This window comes from Alosa pseudoharengus, unplaced genomic scaffold, assembly GCF_046254945.1.
Source record: "Alosa pseudoharengus isolate Yale_2024_CS ecotype anadromous, Long Island Sound unplaced genomic scaffold, YU_APseudo_1.1 YU_APseudo_1.1_scf_5, whole genome shotgun sequence".
NCBI classification, from domain to species: Eukaryota; Metazoa; Chordata; class Actinopteri; order Clupeiformes; family Clupeidae; genus Alosa; species Alosa pseudoharengus.
This window is the reverse complement of record NW_027468837.1, coordinates 15,740,060-15,763,582: the sequence shown is the minus strand read 5'-3', so window position 1 is coordinate 15,763,582 and position 23,523 is coordinate 15,740,060. Positions and strand designations below refer to the sequence as shown.

At 41.1% G+C, this 23,523-nt stretch overlaps 2 protein-coding genes across 2 annotated transcripts; both read right to left on the bottom strand.

Annotated features, from left to right (window-relative positions):
• Positions 1 to 7,125: 7,125 nt before the first annotated feature.
• On the bottom strand, positions 7,126 to 14,667 carry LOC143104251 (protein FAM83D-like). The gene is made up of 4 exons (XM_076268232.1): positions 14,130 to 14,667; positions 10,222 to 10,389; positions 9,930 to 10,054; positions 7,126 to 9,662 (listed from the first exon to the last, which is right to left on the bottom strand). Exons 1-4 carry the CDS (start codon positions 14,628 to 14,630, stop codon positions 8,909 to 8,911), a joined length of 1,548 nt encoding a protein of 515 aa, XP_076124347.1. The 5' UTR covers positions 14,631 to 14,667; the 3' UTR covers positions 7,126 to 8,908.
• Positions 14,668 to 17,943: 3,276 nt separating this feature from the next.
• fam83d (family with sequence similarity 83 member D) lies at positions 17,944 to 23,368 on the bottom strand. The gene is made up of 4 exons (XM_076267483.1): positions 22,801 to 23,368; positions 20,800 to 20,967; positions 20,115 to 20,239; positions 17,944 to 19,675 (listed from the first exon to the last, which is right to left on the bottom strand). The coding sequence occupies exons 1-4, from the start codon at positions 23,281 to 23,283 to the stop codon at positions 18,703 to 18,705; spliced, it is 1,749 nt and encodes a 582-aa protein (XP_076123598.1). The 5' UTR covers positions 23,284 to 23,368; the 3' UTR covers positions 17,944 to 18,702.
• Positions 23,369 to 23,523: the final 155 nt, after the last annotated feature.

Genomic DNA, 23,523 nt, shown 5'->3' with positions numbered 1-23,523 from the left:
TTCTCCACATGGCTGGATTTATAGAAAGATATTTAATTAGCATTACAGTAATTCATTCATTAATCATCAGTCAATCATTAATTAGCTAATATAAAAGTCGCTAAAAACTTTTGTTTTGTAAATTTTGATAACACTACTTTCTACACTGCAATTGTGATTGTGTTATTGTGTTTTCATGTTTCACAAGTAACTAGCACCTAAAGTACAGTACAAGCGTCACCTTAAGTCATGATGCCATGACCATAGAAAACCATATTGGTAATATAATACATTTCATATTATTATATTTCCCCATTATAAAATGGAAATCATTGACCATCGTATAATTAACAATTTACAATCCCTGAATATCTATTATTCATGACATAAAGAACTTCAAACTTCTTTCCTGCAAATAAGCTGATCTGAGGTTTTTTGTTATTTCTTTTTTCTTGTCTCTCAGATGTGAAGTGCACCAGCAGACCACACACACCAAGTCTGACCTACCTAACTCACCCCCCCCCCCCACACACACACACACACACACATCAACACCTGCTGCTGTGTCTTCCTTTCACACACCTGTTTTCAAACACACCTGTGGTTGCTTGCTGTCCCATACACAGACCAGAACAGCCAGAGCGTGCACACACACACAAAGACACACACACACACACACACACACACACACACACACACACACACACTGTATGTTGAAGTTATATGTCGTATTTTATACTTTATTATAGCACCTGTTCAAATGTGCAGCCCATAGAAAATTTTAGATAATGCAGACATAAAGACACACACACACTTATGCACACACAGACACACACACAAAGAGGCTTCAAAAAACATACGACAAAAAATGCAGACGTATAAGCACATGCCTTTGCACACACACACACACACACACACACACACACACATACATGCACGCACGCACACACACAAACCATCAGGCCTCCGTATTAACCACTGTCTGCTAAGAATGAGGCCCTAACCACAGTGTTTTGTTTTGGAGTCACGTCAGACATGTCATCACATTATTTTCCCCTGACTGGCCTTTTTGATATCAGTGTTTTGTGTCCCGAGGCTACTACTCCCCTCTCCAAACTGAGCTCACCGCCTCTTCTCTCTGCTGTTTGGAAAAACTCAGCACATCTACGGGCAGCCATAGGACTGAAGCTGGCACACTGGCAACACAATAGGCATGCTTTATGCAAGCTCAACTTAAAAATAAACGTTTAACAGGTAACTTACAGTAAGGTAACGACATATTTGAGCATGATTTTGCAGCATGTGTTACAGCAGTGTGTTATGAAACAGTGAAGCAGTGCAGAATCCATGCCTGTCTGGAAAGCAAGGGGGATAACATTTGCTAGAACACTGAATATGGCAGCTAATGAAATTATCATGACCATGCAGATCACTCAAATTTCCTCAAAGTGAAAGATATCTAGTGAAATGATGTCGGTTTGACATGAGCTTTATTACTGTGTGTGTTTCTGTGTGTCTGTGTGTCTGTGTGTCTGTGTGCATGTACAGTAATGTGTGTGTGTGTGTGTGTGTGTGTGTGTGTGTGTGTGTCTGTGTGTCTGTGTGTCTGTGTGTCTGTGTGCATGTACAGTAATGTGTGTGTGTGTGTGTGTCTGTGTGTCTGTGTGTGTCTGTGTGCATGTACAGTAATGTGTGTGTGTGTGTGTGTGTGTGTGTCTGTGTGTGTCTGTGTGCATTCACTAGGCCTTCCCTGTGAGGTCCACCTCCCCGTCCACCTCTCAGACCGCCCCGTTAGCCTGTCACATCCTTCTCCTATTGACCCCTCCGCCAGAGACCGGTCAATACCAAGAGGCCAGGCAGCCTGCTGAGTGCCCGAGAGTTATTTATAATGCACAGCAAAAGTTACAGTCATTGACTGGCGTTAAGATCTATTGGCTGTGTGAGGACAATAAACAGCGGGTGCGCGTGTTCGGGTGACTTGCCTGCGAGACCAAAGAGGGGGAGGAGGTGAGCCTCTGGTGAAAGGGCCAAATTAAAGACTTGCGTGAGTTGGCTTCGACGGGTTTGTGTGCGTCTGTAATATGCTCACATCTGCTGTCTCTGGCCTCACCCACGCGTGGGGCCACTGGCTATGTAATTAAGCTGCGGTGATCACTTAGGACAGTGAATGGCGCCTGTGGGGATGGTCAGGGCTGTACAACTCTATTGCCTCCTAGAGTAATTAAGAACTCTGCGTGCCTCGCAAGCGCTGTGTTTGTCTAATCAAGTCGTTTGGGTTAAGCACCAGGGTGGGGGGGTTGTGTGGGGGGTCAGCGTCGGAGAGGGACGTAATTTACTGTGTGGGAGAGGGAAGGGGGAGAGAGTGGGAGAGTGGCCGCAGGAGCACAAGGATGATGTTATCACACCAGCTAGTGAGCGAGCATGAGGTTGAGGTTATCTGTGAGTGCCTTACAATGAATGTGGCATGTGGCAGAATGAACAGGAAAACCGACCTCCCGCAGACCCCAGGATATTTGCTTGTTAGCTTCCCAGGAAACGAATGTGATTGTCGGTGGAACGTGTCAGACGAGGCAACTGGTCAATATCTTGGCACACCGGCCCTGGGGGAGACTATATAAATCTCTAATGTGATGGATACATTTCCAATAATCAATGGAGCAGGACGAAAGGGTTATTGTCTGTCTCTCTGCCCTGTCTGCCGCTCACTCAAAGGTGGATGCTGAAGAGCAGAGGAAGAGGAGGGAGGTCACCTCCAGGCCCTCCAGATCAACTTTATGCCTAGTTCAAATCAGTGTGTAATCTACTGAATATTTGAAAGAGTCATCCATTATCATAACTTCCATATCTTGCCATCGTCTTTACCATCAACCTCCAGTTGTGCCATTTTGATTGTATGACAAAAAAAACAATGTGTATGACAATGGATTTGGAGATTTACAGATTATGCAGCCAATATATTATTATTATTATTATTATTATTATTATTATTATTATTATTATTATTATTATTTTAAACCTGTCTCTAAACTGATAGCTTTAGAGCCCCCTGGCCTATCACAGGCTCTGCAATCAACAAAATTTTCCATTTGTATCTGTAGTCACAGGTCAGCAGAACATCCAAAGAGACAGATGTCTGACCATTCTTTTTGCTTGCACACAGCACATTGAAAGGTGTGGGTGTGCTCTTACAGTTACTAAGTCAGACAGTACAATGCAAGAACTCATGACATTGAGCTTACTTCAGCTGTAGACATTCAAATCTTACTCGCTTCATACAGTTTTAGGTCATGATGAAGAAGTCATCAGAAGCTGAGGGTAGTAATGATAAAATAAGTGCAAAAACAGTTGGTTGCAGAGCAGTGTCCCAGCATTTAGAGGATGGATGGATGCATTTTCAGAAAAATGTTGATATGTTTACTGCTTGAACAAACAAACTTTCTGATGTGCCCTTGTGTGACCCAGCATTATGCAGGACACAAGAAACATGGACAGAAACTGTTTTTCAAAGGCCAAGGCCAGCGGACAAGTTAACATTAAAATATAGATCACATATTATGGGGGTGGTAAGGGGGGCGCATTAGAGTTATAGTATGATTATTTTGATTTAGAGTGGTAATTTTGTTTGTTTGCCTGCTTCTTGGTTGGTGGGTACAGCTGGAGATGAATGTGATCCATTTTTTTTAAAGGGGGACATGCTTAGCCTAGAAATCTAGACGCACCCTAGCGGCAGCAAATGTAATTTGCAGCCAGGGTAGTCTAGCAACTCTCCGTTGGCTTGCGAGCTGGAAAAATTAAACTTCTATCAGGCCAATCACATCGTGTATAGAGTCGGCGACGATTCCGCGTGAATTTCCTGCCACTTGTAAACAAAAGAAGATGGATGCTAGTGCTGGCGAACAGCGGTCTTTGAATCGCGACTCAAGTTAAGCTTTTTTTAACCCATTTACTCCTAAAATGCCTGCTAAAAACGCCTATAGAATCCTATGGCATTCTAGACTAAATGACCTTATTTCCTGAGGGTTTTCTGAAAACATACAAAAAATTGTCAACGTCTACCAAAATGTAATATCTAAGCCTCTGTAGCACCTAGAAACATGAAATAAAAAGCATGCTGCATTACGCAGCATCCAGCGGGAGGGTCAATGTTGCGCTACGCAGCATCCAGCGGGAGGGTCAATGTTGCGTCATGCAGCATCCAGCACGAATGGGTTAAATTGGCAAAAGTTCAACTAGCCAACTAGTTCCGCTGGTGGGAAAATGCATGGGACTCATGAGTTGTAGCGCTGCGCTATCCTATTGCATGCAGAGGAAATTTGAAAGACAACCGTTTATCCTGCCCCTCGGATTGAGCAGTGCTTATGGTAAGTTCCCAGACCCTACTACATCTTGATGTGGGTCTGGCTCGTCAGGCTAGGACATGCTATCTTTTTAGCTGAAAGTTGACTTTTTCCACCTACATTTGTTCAAACAGCGCAAAGATTGGGAACACTACACCACACATTCTGAAGATACATACGGTTACCACACGTTCTGGTTTTCCCGGGATTGTTCTCTTTTTTTAATGTCTGTCCCGGAAAATTGATAATCTTTCCCAGGACACCAAATGTCCTAGCCTGACAAGCCAGACCCACATTAAAATGTAGGGTCTGGGCACTCACCGTTCGCAGTGCTCAGTCTGAGAGGCGGGATAATCGGTTGTCTTTCAAATTCCCTCTGCACGCAATAGGACAGTGCTGAGTCATGCGTTTTCCCACCAGCGGAGCTAGTTGGCTAGTTCAAACTTTTGCCAAATTAAAACAAGCTTAACTCTTGTCACACTGTTGGCCAACATCAGCAACATCCATCTTCTTTGTTTTCAAGTAGCAGGGAATTCAAGCCAAACCGTTGCAACTCTGCCATCAATCATTATGTTAAGCCCGCCTAACGACTCTATACCATCAGCATCACCTAACAACTACCGGCCGTGCGCAGCAAGCATGTCCAAGAGAATGAGTGTGTGCGGGTAGGCAACAGATTGGAGAGGATAGCCTAGTAAAAAAAAACGAAATTTCGGTTCGATTTGGTTTGATAAAATGGGGCGCGAGACGGAGGATGATATAGGCCTACAATCAAAGTCAGGTCCAGTGGCGAAGAAAAAGAGATACACAGTAGGCCTACACAACGCCGACAGGGTGAAAATGGGTAACTTTTCGGAGTGGGTAGGCTAACAACTTAATATTATGCATAGTAGTTGTTGTTAATGTTTTATGGATTAGCCTTATATCTTAAAAGAGCTGGTGAAAGGGCATTATAAGAACCGTTTCAGCAACCTTAAAGTGACAATGAATGCACTATTTATAGTTAAACAGTATAACATTTGCAGCATTTGTTAATAAATTATTATTTAAAACCAGTAATAGGCCTAGTATAATTAAAGGCATTTAACATTAATCAAAATCATAACTTTTTTTTTTTTTTTGGCCATGTCCCGGATTTTCACAAATCAAATGTGGCAACCCTAAACATACAGTATGGGATCATTCTTAAAGTCACTATGCATTTATGGACTAGCACTGAAATGGAAGCAAATAAAAATTGATGGCTGATCTGACGTCACTGTTTAAACATGAGGAAGTCTGAACTTAGCTCCTCCACTGGAAGGTATTTCTTAGGCCAAACTTTGATTTTTGTCATATCATGCTTTATTGTTGTTTTTATACAGTAATTGGTGGGCTACAAATAATTTAAACTGATTTTAACATTGCAGTAATACTAAGCATGTTTTTGGTCATAGCAGTGCATCTGCTATGATAAGACATGTCTTTTTGTGTGTACATTACCAAGATACAGTTATTATGTTATGCACCTGAAACAAATTAACCCAAATTAGCCTCAACAAAAACAAATGTGTAACTGATGAAGCAAAACATGACTGCTTATAGTATTCACAGATCCCTCAGTGTTATTTTACTGGTTTGCTGGTATTTTTTTGCAAATACTGGACCTCTGTTTGAACCATACCCCCAAAGAGCAACCTGAGGAAAACATTAGGAGGTGGCGTCCTCTGCAGGTGATATACTGCCACTGCTCTATTATGGCTGAACATTTTGTTCTACTATTCTTCTATCTACTGAAACGAATTAAAGTAATGTCACTTATGTTCTCACACATCAGGATAAGGAGAAAAGAAGTGTATGAAGACAGACTGGGATAAAGCAAGTCAGTCAAAAAAAGAAAAAAACATAAAAATTCTTTGCAGGTCAACCCTTGTTCAATCACTTAACAGTAATGCAGAGTGGAATGTTTACTTTTAAACAGAAGCCAAATGTCACCACCAGATGGTATCTTTCCTGCCTTTCTTATCTGCTACTGATCTTGTGTTGAAACAGAGCAATTAATCGGCTACCATTTTCTTCCCTATTTGGTAGTAGACTACAATTCCCATCAGCCATTTTGAGATGTTGATGGGAGCTCTGTCACAGATCAAATAGATTTATACTATAGGCCTATATCTGCTGGATAGTAAGATGCAGAGAGACAATGGACTTTTATATTTCCAGACATCTCCATGTAGGCTATTACCCACCAAATATCTCACAGTCATTACAAAGCAAGACATATCATTTCAGTGTAGTGCTCTAGTTTAGGCTATTTATCTAATAAGTTGTCACTATTATTGTTCTTGAGTCTTGTTACAATAATGACTAAAAATGAATTAAAATCATAAAATCTGTAATGATTACCTGATGGATTAGCCTAACATTTTTATTAAAACGCGAGCAAGTAAACAGTCTGTCCAGGACTTTGCTATGCTTAAAAATGCATATCGATAAAACGTCACCCCTTTACATCACCCCTTTCCACCACACACACATTATCAAGGCCGATGCTGTCTTTCCATGCATAATTTGAACTACACTTATTTATGAGAGCTTTATTCATCCATTTGCTTCCCCACAAGCAGTAAGACAGCACGAGTTCACAGGAATATTCCCTAAAGACTCTTGTTTTACATAATAGCAAGCAGCAGGTCCTGATGCAAAGTCCCATTAGAGCACAGAGAGGGGAGGAAAAGTGCTGATTATGTTTAGAGAAAATAGTTTCATTTTTAAACATGTACATGAAACACTTTTGGTAATGTGGCTGACACAAGAAATCCACTGGGTCTCTTTTATAAATTCAAAGATTTTTATTTGATCTCATTATTTTATTATTATCATTGTCACATCATTCTTAAGACACATACAAACAATATATAAGACAAGATCATTATCATGATCTTAAACAGGCAACACATACTTTAAACATCATCACACCATCGGTGTGTCAATACAGTACAATACATGTCTCACAATTTGTATGTGATTATGCACATGTTAACTCTGTCCCAAGCACTGTCATATTATTAGTACAGTGCAAAGTAAAAAAAAATATTGAAAATATACACCAACATCCACAGTGATCCCCTGAATAACAGATACCATTTTACAAACAATAGGACCTACTCGGGGTAAAACACCTATGTATCTTTCTCATAGAATACTTTGCCATTGGCTGACTGAACACAAAAGATTAGCCTATTAATCATTATGGAATCGGGTCATGACTTGCTACATGCCAGATGAAAACACTGTGCATTGCATCATATAAGCCAGTGTTCTGTACTTCCAGATATGCATTCATGAAGATATACTGTGTGTCTAAAATAATTCATTAATGTTTGTTTTCCCTCTGAAATCACACACAAACAAATATTATGGTCCAGCCACATAACCTATTACCTATATACAGGGATGTATTTAAAATATTAAAATAGAATAAAATAAAATAGGTAAACAACATAGCCCTTTTGACTAGTGCTGTTTGTACAATGTTTATATCTAAATACTTTCATTTCCTCATTGCTGTTAGTTTCGCTCATGTAACAGAAATAAACCACACCCTGTAAACAAGGCAAATCATGTGAAAGAAAGTATTTTAAAACATATCTTTTTTATTTTTTTTTAAATATTTTTTGGGCTTTTTTTATGCCTTTAATGATAAGACAGTGGAGAGACCAGGGGTGGGATCCGGAAAGGACCGGGAATCGAACCCGGGTCGCCGGCGCACAGCGCAGGTGCCCCAGCCAGCCGCGCCACAGCTGGGGCCAAAACATATCTTTTTTAAACCTAAAACACATTTGTACACATGAGTATTTATCATATTTTGTGATGGCTTTTAGTCACAAGTTAGTTTAGGCGTGAGTGTTTGAATCAAGTACTTATTTGCATACACAATCTGACAAAACAGAAGAGGCAGGAAGTTGGGACATGCTTCAGACTCTTGGCACTATACGACTGCGACAGTACACAAATTATAGTGTACAATAGATTTCTTTGTTTGCCACCGTCTCACCAGAAGTCTTCACCTCAATAGCTTGGAGCCTCTGGCATAGCCTCTTCTGATACCACACTGGCAGTGGTTTTCTACATCATAAAAACTCCCAAGGAAACCTCTCCTTTAAGTCACCAGAAGTCTTCACCACAGTAGCTTAGAGCCTCTGGCATAGCCTTTTTCTGATACCTCGCTGGCAGTAGTTTTCTGCATGATAAAACGTTCCCAGCAAACCTCTCCTATAAGTAAGCTCTGAAGAAAAAGAATAAAAACCAGTCTGAAACCCTATTACCGTCCATATGTCTTTTCACATCAAGGAACCGTTTCTAACTAACCTGTTCAAATTCACGACTGTTTTCCATAAGAAAACACTACATTATGTGTATGGACTGGTCTTCTCTATCCACTCCATCTTTTAAGGGAAATTGTTCAGAGAAATCTTCAGTAAGATTAGCTGACCTAGGCTTTCCTCAGTGCAGTCAGCATTAATTTGCACCCTTCTACTTTTTTTCCCTAAGCGTTGCAGCTACATTTCCATGTAGTTACGTATCATTTCATATCTATGTTTATTATATCTTTACTGCAGAAACCTAGACCTCATTGTTGTATCCATTAACATGCTCCCCATTGTCAACCCACGGCCTGGCCTCATGTATTGCTGAATCTTACAGCCCCTGTCCACCCCAGACCTTATAGAAGGACTAGACCAGTCCAAGTGGTTTATCCTGTTATACTGGCTCATATGGCTGAAGTTTGAGGGGGGGTGAGCATTGTGCTGACTATGCAGTGGATCTTTAGACAGGTCAGGACCTGATAACTTGAGGATGGAAGGTGTCGGGGTGGGACACGGCTTAACTAACAGCGAGGTTTTCGCTAGCAGCAGTTGGCTGACTTCTGTGGGTGTGGAGCACGCAGACTCGGAGCCAGATGAGTCCTCCAATGAGGAGGAAGAGAGGAGGACGCATGGCCGATGGGACGAGATGTGGTCAGTCTGCGTGCCTTGGGTCACACTCTGGCTTAAGGTCTGGGTGGAAGTGCTGCAGGAGGTGGGCCGGGACACTGGGGGATTAGTGCCTGGTGGGGTAACATTTGCTGCTGGGGTGAGAGAGCTCAGGACGACCCCCAGGGCCTGGGCCCGGCTTGGGGCGACCTTTACACAGACTGGGCTGGGAGTGGATGCCTGGAGGACTGGGGGAGAGAGCACTGCCTTGGGGTTCACGACGAGGGATTTCTTGTAGAGGCGTTGGAACTCCACTTCATATTGCTCAACCACGTCACCTGTCAGCTCAATCAGGTTGCAGGTGTTGATTCTGCCATCTGTCCATCTAAACCTGTGGAAATAACAATAGAGGGATTTTATGATTAAGTTCCTTTACTCCTTATCATGTTTGTTCATATTTGCTCAACTTCTCTGTTTAAATCACGATCAAGCAGCTGTACATCAGATATCCAAATACTGTTGCCACATCATTTTCCTCTAACACACAGCTGTTTAAATAAGATTTTTTTTTGATATTTTTTCAAAGGACACAAAACAAACATCCTTTAAGAAATTCATGTGAGAGCACAATGGAGTTACAGTGCCACGGGATGTATACCTATAAGTCCCCATGGCAACCTTGGTCCCATCTATCAACATGAACTGCTCATGAATCCTTCCAGTGATGCGTGCTCCAGAGCGTGTGAAATACCTGAAGCCTGCGACAGCCCGCACACGCATTTTCTGCAAACAACGAATCAATTGTGTCAGTGCCAAGACCTCCATCAAAACTGTCCAATGGTGCCAACATCTATGACACCAACCAAACATCTCCCTGGAGACAAATCAACAACCACAACAATGGCATCAACAAATACATCACTGTTTGAGTCACAGTAGCCAAGATCTACCTGGAGTTCCGACAAGTGCACGTTGAGATTGCTACACATCTGCAGGAAGGAAGGTACAGCCTCAATGTCCAGTAGGATGTACACAGGAACCCTGCGTCGCATACAAGCCTCCTGCAGGTCCCGGAAGATGTCCACATCTGTCAAGGCATCTGTCACTATGGCGATTACCTACAATAGATAAATAGAAGAAAACACAGTCAGTGTCTCCTCAACATGAGATACTGTAGATTGTCAATACAGTTATTTAGAACAAACTTGTTTCAAAGAATAGTAGGCTAACATTAAAAGTCTCATTCCAAGGCCGCAATAGATTTAATCTCTTTTCTGTTTTAAGACTCATATATCTATAAATGTATTAAAGGGGCTGGCAACACCCTGTTATTGCGTAACTCCTCTAAGATTCCCCTACATTCCCATGCAAACACGTAACACAAGTTGACATGTTTTTGATCCCTGATGTTTTGAAACGCTATGGGGCTCTCCATATTGATTGATTTAATGAGAACTGACTTTCCGTGTTGTGTGAACTATCCTTGAGCTATCCTTGAGCTAGCTAAGTGCTTTGACAAATTGATTGTGATTTGTGGTGAACATGAATTAAGCCTAGCCTAAATTACTGTTGTTTAACTCATTGAATGCCAAGCTGTTTTTCGGGAGCTTTGTCCTAGAGTGCCAGCAATCTAGACCATTGTTGATGATTTTTGTACAGCCACAGCATATTCTGTGTTACAGCTTTGAACACGTAGAATAGCTCGATTAAAAGGTGAGACTTTAAGCTCTCGGTGGGTGCAAACCGTGTATTTCTACACGCCTCTGTTCCCGAGAAATCCCAAGCTAAACAGTGGCTAGTTTTCATCAAAATCGCTGTTTTTTTTTTAGAAATGGAGATATAACGTCTTTCATGAAATATGAAGTGTTGCCTGTTACTTACTTGTGTAAACACATAGATATATACACTAGATGTCGCCTTCTGCTTCTCAGCATGCGTCAACACCGCCGCCATCATGGTACAGGGATCTGAAGCGCTAAACTAGTTCTCCTGTATTGTCAGCGTTACCTATTTAGCGACGTTTGGCCATCCCCAGCGATAGAAAACCTTTTTAGCGATTAGCGACAAATTTGGGAACTTCTCACAATGATGGCAGATCGGCTTCTTTGTTGTTGAAACGTAAGAAAATCACCTTTCTCATGGCTTTGTCATTTATGAATTCAGCTATCTCGTTTGCCCATGGCACTGACCCATGATTATAAAAGTTACGACTGGCGTAGCCTATGTAGTAGCAGAGGTAAATGTTCTACAGATCTACAGCAACTTCTGGTGAGATTACAACTTACATGAGTAAACGAGACGAGGGGTATGTGGCCTCAACCAGAGCCGGTCTACGAAGAGCCTGTTTACTTTCATTGTATCGAACCTGGTTGCAGTTTACTCATTGTTCCTCTAGGGGCCGCCGCTAGCTAGTGCAGAATGAATGGGAGTCTATGGGGCTAGACGGGTAAAATGTATCTTTATTATCGTCTTAAGCTTAGTTTTCTCTAGACTCAACCATAAATACATGCCTGTCAGTTGGAACAACCCAAAAAAACTAGATAATTGCTTGAGATTTTGACGATTTATGGTGATTTTATTTTCGCTAAATCTTTGCCCAGATTGACGCTAATGCATTATAGAGGAGTGGATCACTGAAGCAAGATGGCGTCTCGATTGACGCATTCGTTCCAATGAACAGCAGTAGTCAAGGCGACATCTAGTGTATATATCTATGGTGTAAACATTCCGGGAAGTGATCAGCGAGACCTGGCGAGACTGCCACCTAGCGAAAATGGCCTGGTTTTGACCTGACGTGCATGCGTCACTGATTCGACCCAAAGCGGCAACCGAGTTATGATAAAATGTCCAGATAAAATGTCCAGATTGTGCGTTTTCATGAGTTTCACGATCGTCCATACATGGATTTCTATGGAACGTCACGAAAACATGCGTGCGCAACCAAGAGGCAGAAAGCACCATAGAACAGCATAGAGCAATGCAAAAGAGCAAAAGAATAAAATGAGTTTTTGTGCTGAAAACTGCACCAGTTCGAAATCACGATGGTTAGAGAATGTTAAATATGTTCAATATCCCTAACGGAATGCATGTCTTCGCCAAAAATGACACAATACGATGTTATATTAATAATCCAAATGAACGTCAAACTTTGAAATATAGTCTGAAATGAGATGTTAATATCATTGAGACAACAGGGGTATACAAAAAAATCCGATTGTAGCTTACAGCAGCCGACTATTTAGGTTAAGTTTATAACGTTGTGGACGGCCACCAAGCGTCTTCTGCCTCACGGCTGCGCGCGCATCTAGTTTTGTTGGTAAACGGGAAACCATTCATCACAGAGTTCCCAAAATCACATATAAGGTGTATTAGAGTGTTTAGTTTCGTAATTAAAAAAAAAGGCTAAAACGTAATATTACGTTTTTGGCACTCAACGCATGGGAAGGAAAACGTTTTTGGCACTCAATGAGTTAATGAACCTCTTTCAAAAACATGGCTGAGAAATCTGTGCCTGTTTTCATGTTTTCCATTACATTACACTCATTATTGACTTGTTCTCTTCTTCTTTTATCTCACATGTTTTTAATTTATGTTTTAATCTATAAACCAGGAAGAACATTTTTTATGTTTTTTTTACCAAAAGAATAAACAAGAACCAAAATAGAATATGGGCTGTTATATTGCTCAGGAGGATCCTGAGGACAACACCTAACTTCTTGACATCAGAACTTCTTTAGGAGTTCAAGAACACCTTAACATCAATGTGTTGTCTATGTATTTTCACATTTTGCAAAATCAGCACAATGCTTGGTTCCTCATTGGTCCCTGTTGCACTCAGTATTATAGATGATCTGTCAGTTAATTAATTAATTAGTTAGGCTAATTAATTAATTAATATGGATTGATATGCATGATTACGAATTGATTATGAGGATTCCCAGTCGACTTAAGTCCTGCGGTCAGTATTTACAACTTTGGTGTGTATCTCCTCAATTTTGGTGATGACCAAAATGACTGAGTGTTCATAGAACATCTTGTTCCAATCAATGCACTTCACATTCACAACTCATGTTATGTCAAAATATAAATCATGGCAACCGCAGCTCTGTCAATGTTCCTGCCGCATATATAGGCTACTTAGGCTAATTTATTTGATTGGACTTATCCGGGCAAACAATAAAATGCAACATGCTCTATACGTTCTATGTGAGCATTGTATTGTTTCCCTCGAGACAAAAGTTGTGTGGACCATAGGCTATGTCCGGTTGCTGTGATCCATACATTGCACACTGTTAGAATAATATGGTTTTAGATACGAACATTGATTATGGTAAATATGTCTAAGCCTTAGCCTAGGCTACTGAGTGGGCGGTCAAGTTGATTGGTGTATGGCAAAAACAAGTCACATAGTGTCTTAAGCTGTATTCTCTGAAGCAACATAATAAGCTGCCTATTTTTCATTTTTTTTTCCATTGCTGCTGTTAGGTTGCACTTTTGCATCCTTAAGAATAATAGGCAATATCATACTGTATTAGCTATAGAAAACTAACCACTGCGCGATTCCTCGCAAAACTGTCACATCCATAACGCCAACTTAATACCATGGCATTGTGTTGGCGTTATAGATGTGACCGTTTTTTCAGAATTGCCCACCTGCAAAACACATACAGAAAAAGTCGTTGATAACAGCAAACACAGCTCCAATCATCTCCAATTAGGCTACACCTTTAGTTTCGCAGCAGGTCGCCTATAGTTCTGCCATCAGTCCACACTTTATTAAGGTGTAGGCTATAATAAAAGCCAACATCAAAATATTACCAACACATATAATTTTATAATTTATATAATTTAGGCCTACCTCTTTTGCGCCTTTTATCATCTTTCTCGCCGCCTCTTTGCAGCTGTAAATGCACTCAACAGGTATATTGGGTACAAAATAGTTCGGTTGAAAGTGTGCAGTGGCTGTGGTAACACCTCGGGACGAGCCAGGTGCGATAGCGGACCATCCGATATCTAGAGACGGGGCTATAATATCCGACACGTCAGGGAAATAGACAAGAGAGGTGGCATCGGGAACCACACAATTTCTGGCATCCCCTGGCTGCGGTGTACTTTCGGGAACCACGGCGGACTTCAAGATAAATTTGATCTCGTCATCTGAAAGAAAGTTTTGTACTCGCTCTTTCTTCAAGAATCCCATGTATGCGTCAACTCCGCCTGCTACCAAGTGCTCTACAGCAAGTCGGTGACTTTCACGGTACACCTCTTCAACGTTCAAATCACGGTGACGTCCCACCCTGGAAGACGAAGACCACCATGTCAATGGCTCATCATCCATGCTTAAGGATATCGACGGCATTGTGCTTATGTGCGTTCACGTCGTTCACTTGCTTGGATTCAATTATCAGGTTGCATGACTTCGTGCAAGTTTTGTAGCCTATTTCTCCTTTGAAACTTGACCCATCCTACCTCTTCACACCATTGGTGGAGGCACAGCTGCCTGGTGACTTGCGTCATGGTTCCTTCTTGATTGTGCTTGGGATGTGGTTTAGCAACATGAAGTCATTGAAGACATAATTTTACATCAGATTGAATGCTTTGTTCTCTAGTCTGATAGACAGTCTGTTTATATATTAACAGAATAAGAATAGTCTTCCTCTTCTGATGTTTGAATTAAAAATAAAGAATATAGTCTATGGCAGTGGTTCTCAACCTTTTTTCAGTGATGTACCCCCTGTGAAATATTTTTTCAGCCAAGTACCCCCTAACCAGCGCAAAGCATTTTTAGTTGAGAAAAAAATACTTAAAACAGAACACTGTGCGATGTGGTGGATTACTTTCTGATGTGGAGCATGAACACCACCTCCTCTTTTAAATATGGACATGATAAAGTAGATGCTGCATGGTAGTGGACATAATGGAACTATAAGTTGATCACTGTTTCAAACCTGGGGGAAGATGTGGAGGTTGTGGAGAGCTACAGACAGATTTGATTGGACCTGTAACACTGAGTCTAAGGGACAGGTCAGGCTTTACTTCTTCAGGAAGCAGATCTTTTAATGTGAGCAGCAAGATGTTTTATTTATTGTTTTATTATTTTGATTAATTTACCAGTTTGTAGTTGTCAGTGAAATTGATTTCGCAGGGATCTTTTTGCAGCAGCCTTAGCAGCAGCCAGTGATACCAAGAGGCTGAATAAGCTGTTAAAGAAGGCTTGCTCTGTGCTGGGGACTGCTCTGGAACCCCTGTAGATTGTTAAAGAGAGAAGGATGTTGCACAAACTACTGAGCATAATTTATAGTACTACACATCCATTACGCAACCCGGACAGACAGCAGTTTTTTTCAGTTGGAGGCTTCATCAACAATGCTGTTAAAAGAACCACTACGTAAAGTAATTTCTGCTCATTGCAATTGAAATGTATTGTGATGATCCCCAGGGAAATCTATTTCTGAAAATAATCAATGGTAAATGTATTAAAAGTCAAGTCAAGCGTCTTGCCTCAAGTTTCTTTTAATTATAACACCTGAAACCTGATCACATCGTTTATTGGTCTTTATGGGAAAGTACTGACCCACTTATAACTCCTATGTTTATTATGTTATGTAACAAATGTATAGAACGAATAGAACATGTACTAGGGCACTTTCTTTGTTATTAAGCACAATGTCTTCTCTTGTCTTCCTCGTGAAACAGGAAAAAAATGACCTGACAGCCTGAACAGAATGTACAGGTTTGGTATGCCAAAGTACTTCCTGGAGGGAGGTGTCTATACAGGCCAACATCAGGTTCACTACAATTACTCAAGCAACAGTGAAACTCAGCCATAGGACCCATCCCCCAAACATTTCATCTCTAGAATGTTTGCCTAAGGTGCCTATAGATAGCTACTTATCTAAGTGAGGTTAAACCTAAATAAAGTGCACGCCTAAAATACTTTGCTCCAAAGTCACCCTCTCAAATAAAGTAAAATAAATAATTGTAAAAAAAAAGGTTATTTTTATATTCAAATAACAGAACTGCTAAATAATTGCTGTTATATCCATGACAGGCAGTACATAAGCCATAGAAAGGAACATACTTTTTGTCACTGTTAAACCACCATGTACAGTACAGGCCAAAAGTTTGGACACACCTTCTCATTTCAATGCGTTTTCTTTATTTTCATGACTATTTACATTGTAGATTCTCACTGAAGGCATCAAAACTATGAATGAATGCAAAGTTATTTGGCCCACAGATGAATATTTGTCAAGTGCTGGCTTGCTGAATATGGTATTCAATATTTTTTTTACAAATTGAAGAAACTAGAATATAAGAAATGTTTTCAGTTATTTCACACTTTTTTGTTAAGTACATAATTCCACATGTGTTCATTAATAGTTTTGATGAATCTACAATGTAAATAGCCATGAAAATAAAGGAAACGCATTGAATGAGAAGGTGTGTCCAAATGTTTGGCCTGTATTGTACTCTATAATCACATTTAGTATTTTGTTGATCATACAGGCCTACATCTCAGCATAGAGGGTGTCGTTTTGAAAGTTTTGAAAGGACAGCACATCATACAAGGCTGGTAAGTGTCAAGTCTCAGTTGTCACTGTTTTTAAACTGTAAGGGTTGGGCACGTGGTGGCACTAGAGAGTGAGACAAAAAATCAGTGGCTCACAGCGCGCTTCAAAACTGAGGTTTCTAGTCTTTTATTCGCTGTCAAGGGAATATGCTGACTGAAGAAAACAGCAACAAATGAGTCTCTATCCTAGGCAGGCCACTCACTAAAAAGTTCTGTCCACTGGCCGCAATTCCTATAAATGGTGCAATGGGTGGGAGGGGAAGGAATTCCTTATGCACAGGTAAATATAATGTCATAATGTCAATAGATCTGTGCAAAGCTGGACAAATGCGCCCATTCATTACAGAACTGTTTTCTTGTGTAGGTCACTTGTCTTCTCAAAAGGCAATGAGTCAGACTGCCCCCTAGTGTAAAAGGCATTTAACACCAACAGCTACACACACACACACCTGTCAATGTGCTACAGCAGTTGCTGCCTCTCGATATGACAGCAGATCAGCTTAAATTGGCTGATTACCAATGCCTTTAGCGCTGCGTCAGCGTTGCTCTTCCTGCTTTGTTTCATGCGTGAACATGTGTGTTGAACTCACACCCATAATGTGTGGTTAGGTGCATGAACAAATGGAACACATTGTTCTTAGTTTAGTTTAGGTAGATATTTCAGATATTTAACTATTGTAGTTTATAAAAACACTGTCACAACAAAGATCGTGGAACATATTTCCATGCAGTTCAAAGACGAGTACAATGATGTCTAACTATGCTAAAAGTGTTGCAAATTCAGAATATATTAACCAAATGTACACAAACAGTCATTGTTCCTGTCTTGCTCAGCTCAACAGTATGTTGCTCTGGCAGTGAATAAAATGTAGAAGAACTCTCACAGGGCAACTGTAGTTAACCATTACAAATCCCATGCCTGTGCCATACATTTATAACAGCCTGTGGTGTGTTTACAAAGAACCAAACCTCCATGCCAGGTTTCCACTTCCGTGAACCTTGTACCTTGATAAAATGTACATCACCAGCAAAACTCAAACTCCAAAGTGGCCAGCTGTGGTTTACTTCTTGACTACATTATTCAGCAAAAGATACATGGTTTAGAACAAGTTGGTGAATTTATTGGAACAAAATTATAGATATTGTATTTAACACATACACACACAGAATGATACAATACCCTAGAGACAGAATCTACAGGTTCTGTACCATGTAAAGTACCTTGCATAAGGTAGAAATGTTGCACATTACAGTAGTGTCTTGTCCTTAGATTGCACATATACAGCAGTTGATTGTTATAGTGTTTTTGAATGTTCTATAATAAGTCCATGCATAATTCACATGTATACATTTAAGACATCATGTGCTTTTTAAATGTGCTTTTTAAATTCTTTTCAGAGGTGCATTTCATTTTAACATTTGGAACTTTTGTATCAAATAACCTACTGTACTATATATATATATATATATATATATATATATGGGTGATTTATATGTATATATATGGGTGATTTATGTAGATTTAGTTTTATATCAGTAACACATGGCATATTTTACATAACATTTTACCACTCAAGAACAGTTCCCTTTTACCCACAATATATTATACAGAACAAGCTGTAGATAAACAAGGAGGATGACAGAGAGCAGCTCTCTTTTTCAGCACAACCTCTCAATTTAGACCGTATATGTTTTTGATCTCTGTGCCCTATAACTTTTCAGAAACGTCCTATAACTGGGTTATTATACATATGCATAGTAGTATTGTCGAATGTATCTTTATTTACTAACATTCATTGGTTTGATTGCAAATCAGCACACCTCTTCATGTTCGCCAATTTCCCCTGGCCTTATTTTTTTACTGCAAACCCCTTGACCGAGGCCAGGTCCCCATGAAGGTGGTCTCCATCATAACCCCCGCTGCCCGTCTGGACTGCTGGTGGGCATTGCGTCTCCGTAGGGCAGGACTCAGGGCCAGGTTGGTGAGGTCCACCAGCTCCCGCCGATGGGACAGCATGGTCACCATGTTGTCCAGCTTGGAGCGGATGGATGCGTAGTGGCCTTGTCGCTCTTTGGACAGCTTCCAAAAGCTCTCCTTCAGGTTGCAATTCTGAGGGGCAGGGCCACGTCTGATTGGAGGACGAAGACCCAATTTGACGTCCGGCTGGGTGGAGCTACAATCAGAGGAAGCGGAGGAGGAGGTCTCACAGTTGGTCAGGGTAGAGGAGCTGGAGGCCTGCTGGGGGAAGCCAGGCAATGGACGCCTAGTGCCTTGGTCAGTCTGCACGCCCTTGTCCACATTCTGGCTGCCCGTCTGTGTGGAGGTGTGGCAGGCCGAGGTGGGGGCAGCTACAAATGCTGGAACTGGGCAGCCATCCGCCCCAGGCAAAGGTTGAGCAGGTGCAGGAGGAGCAAGGGCAGGGGCAGAAGCAGGACCCCCAAACAGTGGTTCCTCCTGCAACAGGTCTTGCTCCATCCAGTCCCCCCCGAGGGTGGAGGCGTTGGAGGTGTGGCTGCTCCTGCGGCTCTTCTCTCCAACCCTTGGAGCTGACTGGAGGGCCTCCATCATCTGGGCCCGATTGGGCGTGCTGGTCATGCACACCTGGTCGGGCATGACCGCCTTGGGGACCTGGGACGGTGGGGTGGAGGGCAGCTTGAAGAGCAGGTGGTCGTATATGCCGCTGCCGCGGGCGCTCGGAGGACACTCCCTGGCATTTAGGGGCAGAGACTGGGCATACAGTATGCGAAACTCCTCGTCAAATTTCTCTGTTATTTGTCCGGTCAGTTCGATCAGATTGCTGCTGTTGAGCTTCCCATCTGTCCAGTTGAACCTGTTGGTGGAAGGAAATAGATTGTTCAATGTGACAATGACTACATGTGATTCAAAGTTTAAATATACAGTGTGAACAATGAACAAAGTTATACCTAGTTCAAGTTTAAAAGTATTGTTCACTGAACAACCTTTCCTCAGCAGTCTTAACATGACTCGAGAAAAAAGTCTCTGATAGTGTATATAAAACCACAAGTCCTTCATTTCACTGCAATTATAAAAATCAAAATTAGGAAAAATGAAACTATGTCACATTCTAGACATCATGCCCTGCACCTGGATCACTGATAAAATATAGAAGTGTTCATACTAGTATAACAATAGCACACATTATAACTCACAAGATAATCTAAAATATATAATGTCATGGTTACTTTGACATTATTTTCTTCTTGTATGGTATGTAATGTTATGATAAGTAGTGAAAAGATGCTTTGTACCGATAAGAGCCCGTAGCTACTTTGTGCCCATCGATTAGCATGAAGCGCTCATGAACCTTCCCTGTGATCCTTGCTCCCGACCTCATGTAATATGTACATCCAGTAATGGTCCGAATACGCATCAGCTGCAAGAGACAAGACAAATAGTCTCAAAATATAAAAAAGCCTCTGTGTCCCACAGACAGCTCAGTAATTGTCATGTTTGAAATCTAGAATTAAATATGCATTACACACGATAGCACACTTACCAGGGGGCCGACCCTTTCAGCAACATCAATTTACATGACCTATTCATGTTTATCTTCACAAATTATTTTGTTTTGTGTTATAATATAACAAATTTGCCAAATGTCACACACTGCCACAATGGTAAATTCAGATTTTTTTTTTTATATATTGTTCAAAGACTCTGGGCAGATATTGGTGAAGACAGGCTGGTTTAGAGACAGTTTCTCTACAGAGCCACTGACAGACGACACAAAAATGTTATGCAGCAGATGACTGATAATTCATGATGTATCCAGGACCTCTATTAAATTTCCATGACTTCAAAGTCCTTTCATTTTGTCTGTGTGAAATTAACAGACTCACTCTCAATCAGTCCTATGCTAGATACGTTGATAAAACATACTCCTTGGTCTCCACAGGGTTATTTGGGCACTGCAAGTCGACAAAATGGCCTTACCCGTAGCTCCTCAAGACGCACATTCAGGTTGCTGCACATCTGCAGGAAGGAGGGAACAGACACTTGGTCCAGCAGGATGTACACAGGAACCCTGCGTCGGGTACAGGCCTCCTGCAGGTCCCGGAAGATGTCCAGGTCTGTCAAGGAGTCTGTCACTATGGCGATCAACTACGATACAGATTGGGGTTTGGGGTAATTGTCAATCATTAGTAATTTTAGGTGTTAAACAGTACAGACTTCTCAAGCATGGAAACACAATCCTCAGTGAGCACATATTCCATTGTAAACTATAGCGCAACTATTTTCTTTGTTTAGGTCACATGCTGAAACAAGAACACAAACACTAAAGGAAAAACAGTACACATAAAGTAGACGTCCCATTACTGCCACTTCCCTTATTACTCATACATTACACATACATCAAAACTGGGGACAAATTATTCAATAAAATTATAAACACTAACATATTTCTAAGATAGAGTTCTTGTGTGATAACACATATATCGTAATGGTTAAAATACAGAGAATGTGAACCAGGTAGATTATTTTCCCCAGGTCTTCATGAGTTAATAAACTCAGCCATTCATATCCAGATATGAAAAACCACAAAATACCTGGGGGGTGTACTGTTCTTTATCAGCAGAGACTTGTTAGGGAACATGCTGAGACATAATCTAACCATTCCATAAGTTGTTTCATTTAACCACCTGCCGACGTTCTTTGGGCAGGTGGTTAAATTTCTCAACTTTGCACTAAAAAGCCTAAAAAGTTAAGTTCTCAACTTTGCACTAAAAAGCCTGCTGCACTAGTGGACTGCTGGACAGGGTGCACTTATCACTAGGGACCCACAATAGTGGATAACATTTCCAGGAGGGATTACAGAGTTTAAGGGAGCATAGCAATACAAGATTGGTACTGATTTTAAAAGAAAGACCTTCAATGTTTATCTCCAAAACAACACAACCATAAGTTGGTAGAATGGTAGAGATAGATTTCAAAGCATAGCTAAATGATTCTGAGAGCATGATGTGCCAGCCCATTTCTATTGCATACTAAATGTTTGCACTCAAATCCAATTCTCTCTGCTCGGATGTGGTTATGATGTTTAGGTTGTGCATTGTTGGCCTGCCTAAGAAACATGTCCTCTGTGAAATGTCTAATCTTGCAACAACTCATGACATATAAAGATCTGCCAATAACGATCAATTACAATTGTTATCTCTAAACATGATCCATGCCATCAAATATTCTAAAACACTGATTTATGTCACTGGCATTATCACTACATCAACTAAGTCAGTGTTTCTCAAAGTGTGGATCATAATATAGATGAGTTGTTTGCAATATTGACCCAACTTGTATGTAAATCCAAACAGTTCTGCAACACTATCTATGTAAAATATGCCAGTTTAAATCATATGAATCCTCTGACACAATAAGCAAAGTGCAAAGTCATAAGGTGGTTCAGTGAGTAGACCTATTGTGTAGGCTAATATACTGTTGACGCAGGGTGGTCCGTGCGTTTCTGTTTTATTGGTTAAGTGGTCCTTCGTCTGAAAAAGTTTGAGAAACACTGAACTAAGTAGATGTGGTGTGTGCTGGAAGGAGGACATGTCCACCTAAACATGTCAACAAGCATACAGTGTGAGGACACATGCTCAAGCCTCAGTGTAGCAGGTTTAATGGGAATTGGAATAGTAGACTTTGCCTAACTGCATTTAGGTTTTGATTGATGTTTACAGTACAGATGGAGGCTCCTCTTTTGGAAAACAAACTTGTTTTCTTTCAGACAATGACTCATTCACCCACTGGTCAATGAACAGCATTTCTACTAACACTGTGTGTGTGTCTTCTTTCTTTCTCTCTCTCTCTCTCTCTCTCTCTCACACACACACACACCCACACACACACACACACACACAAAACACATTTTTGCAGCTTCATAATCTTCAGGTGAACTTCAGAGGCAGTGTGAAAGTTGCATTTGCTAATGGAACTCACCTCTTTTGCTCCCTTTATCATTTTTCTCGCTGCTTCCTTGCAGCTGTAGATGCACTCCCCGTAGCTCGGCTGAAAGTGGGCCACTGCCCGGGTTACTCCACGAAATGACCCTGTCGTGAAAGCAGGCCAACCAAGCTCCAGAACAGGGGGCTCCACGTCAGAAACATCTGGGAAATATGTGACAGATGAACAGTCCATTGAAGTACTGACGGACTGTTCAAAAGGTGCATCGTCTCCAGCAAGCGAAAAGGCTTTGGGAACTACAGTAGAACGTGATATACGTCTGATTTCTTCATCGGACAGAAAGTTTGGTATTTTTTCTTTCTTCAGAAATCCCAAGTAAGAGTTAACTCCACCAGATAGCAGTTCCTCTAGAGCAAGTCGATGTCTCTCATTATAAAGTTCTTCTAAATGTACATCTCGTTCTCCTTTTGAAAGTGGTTTCCAGCCAGGAGAATCCTCTAAGCATTGCGATAACGCCATTTAATAATCAAGTTGGTATTACTTCAAATTTACTATGGAAACAGTGACTTCCCCACGGCTCTTCTCTGCAAGGCAACTCAATGCAAATTCGTATTTCGTATTTCAAACTAGGCCCGACCCACCACCCATCGTCATTGGCTCACTAACGTTTGGTCGTCGATACGCATTACGCATCTGCCTCCGAAGACTGCCCGCTCTAGCTGTCAGTTGGTTCACAGTTACGTCTTGATTGGTTGACTA

What these genes read in the sequence shown, in the direction of transcription:
- fam83d (XM_076267483.1), bottom strand. Translation starts at nt 23,283, where the DNA reads ATGGCGTTATCGCAATGCTTAGAGGATTCTCCTGGCTGGAAACCACTT. An exon ending in TGATAAAGGGAGCAAAAGAG is followed by an intron (nt 20,968 to 22,800) that starts GTGAGTTCCATT and finishes TCTGTATCGTAG; the next exon opens with TTGATCGCCATAGTGACAGA. An exon ending in TGCGTCTTGAGGAGCTACGG is followed by an intron (nt 20,240 to 20,799) that starts GTAAGGCCATTT and finishes TGTCTCTTGCAG; the next exon opens with CTGATGCGTATTCGGACCAT.
- LOC143104251 (XM_076268232.1), bottom strand. Translation starts at nt 14,630, where the DNA reads ATGCCGTCGATATCCTTAAGCATGGATGATGAGCCATTGACATGGTGG. An exon ending in TGATAAAAGGCGCAAAAGAG is followed by an intron (nt 10,390 to 14,129) that starts GTAGGCCTAAAT and finishes TATCTATTGTAG; the next exon opens with GTAATCGCCATAGTGACAGA. An exon ending in TGCACTTGTCGGAACTCCAG is followed by an intron (nt 10,055 to 10,221) that starts GTAGATCTTGGC and finishes CGTTGTTTGCAG; the next exon opens with AAAATGCGTGTGCGGGCTGT.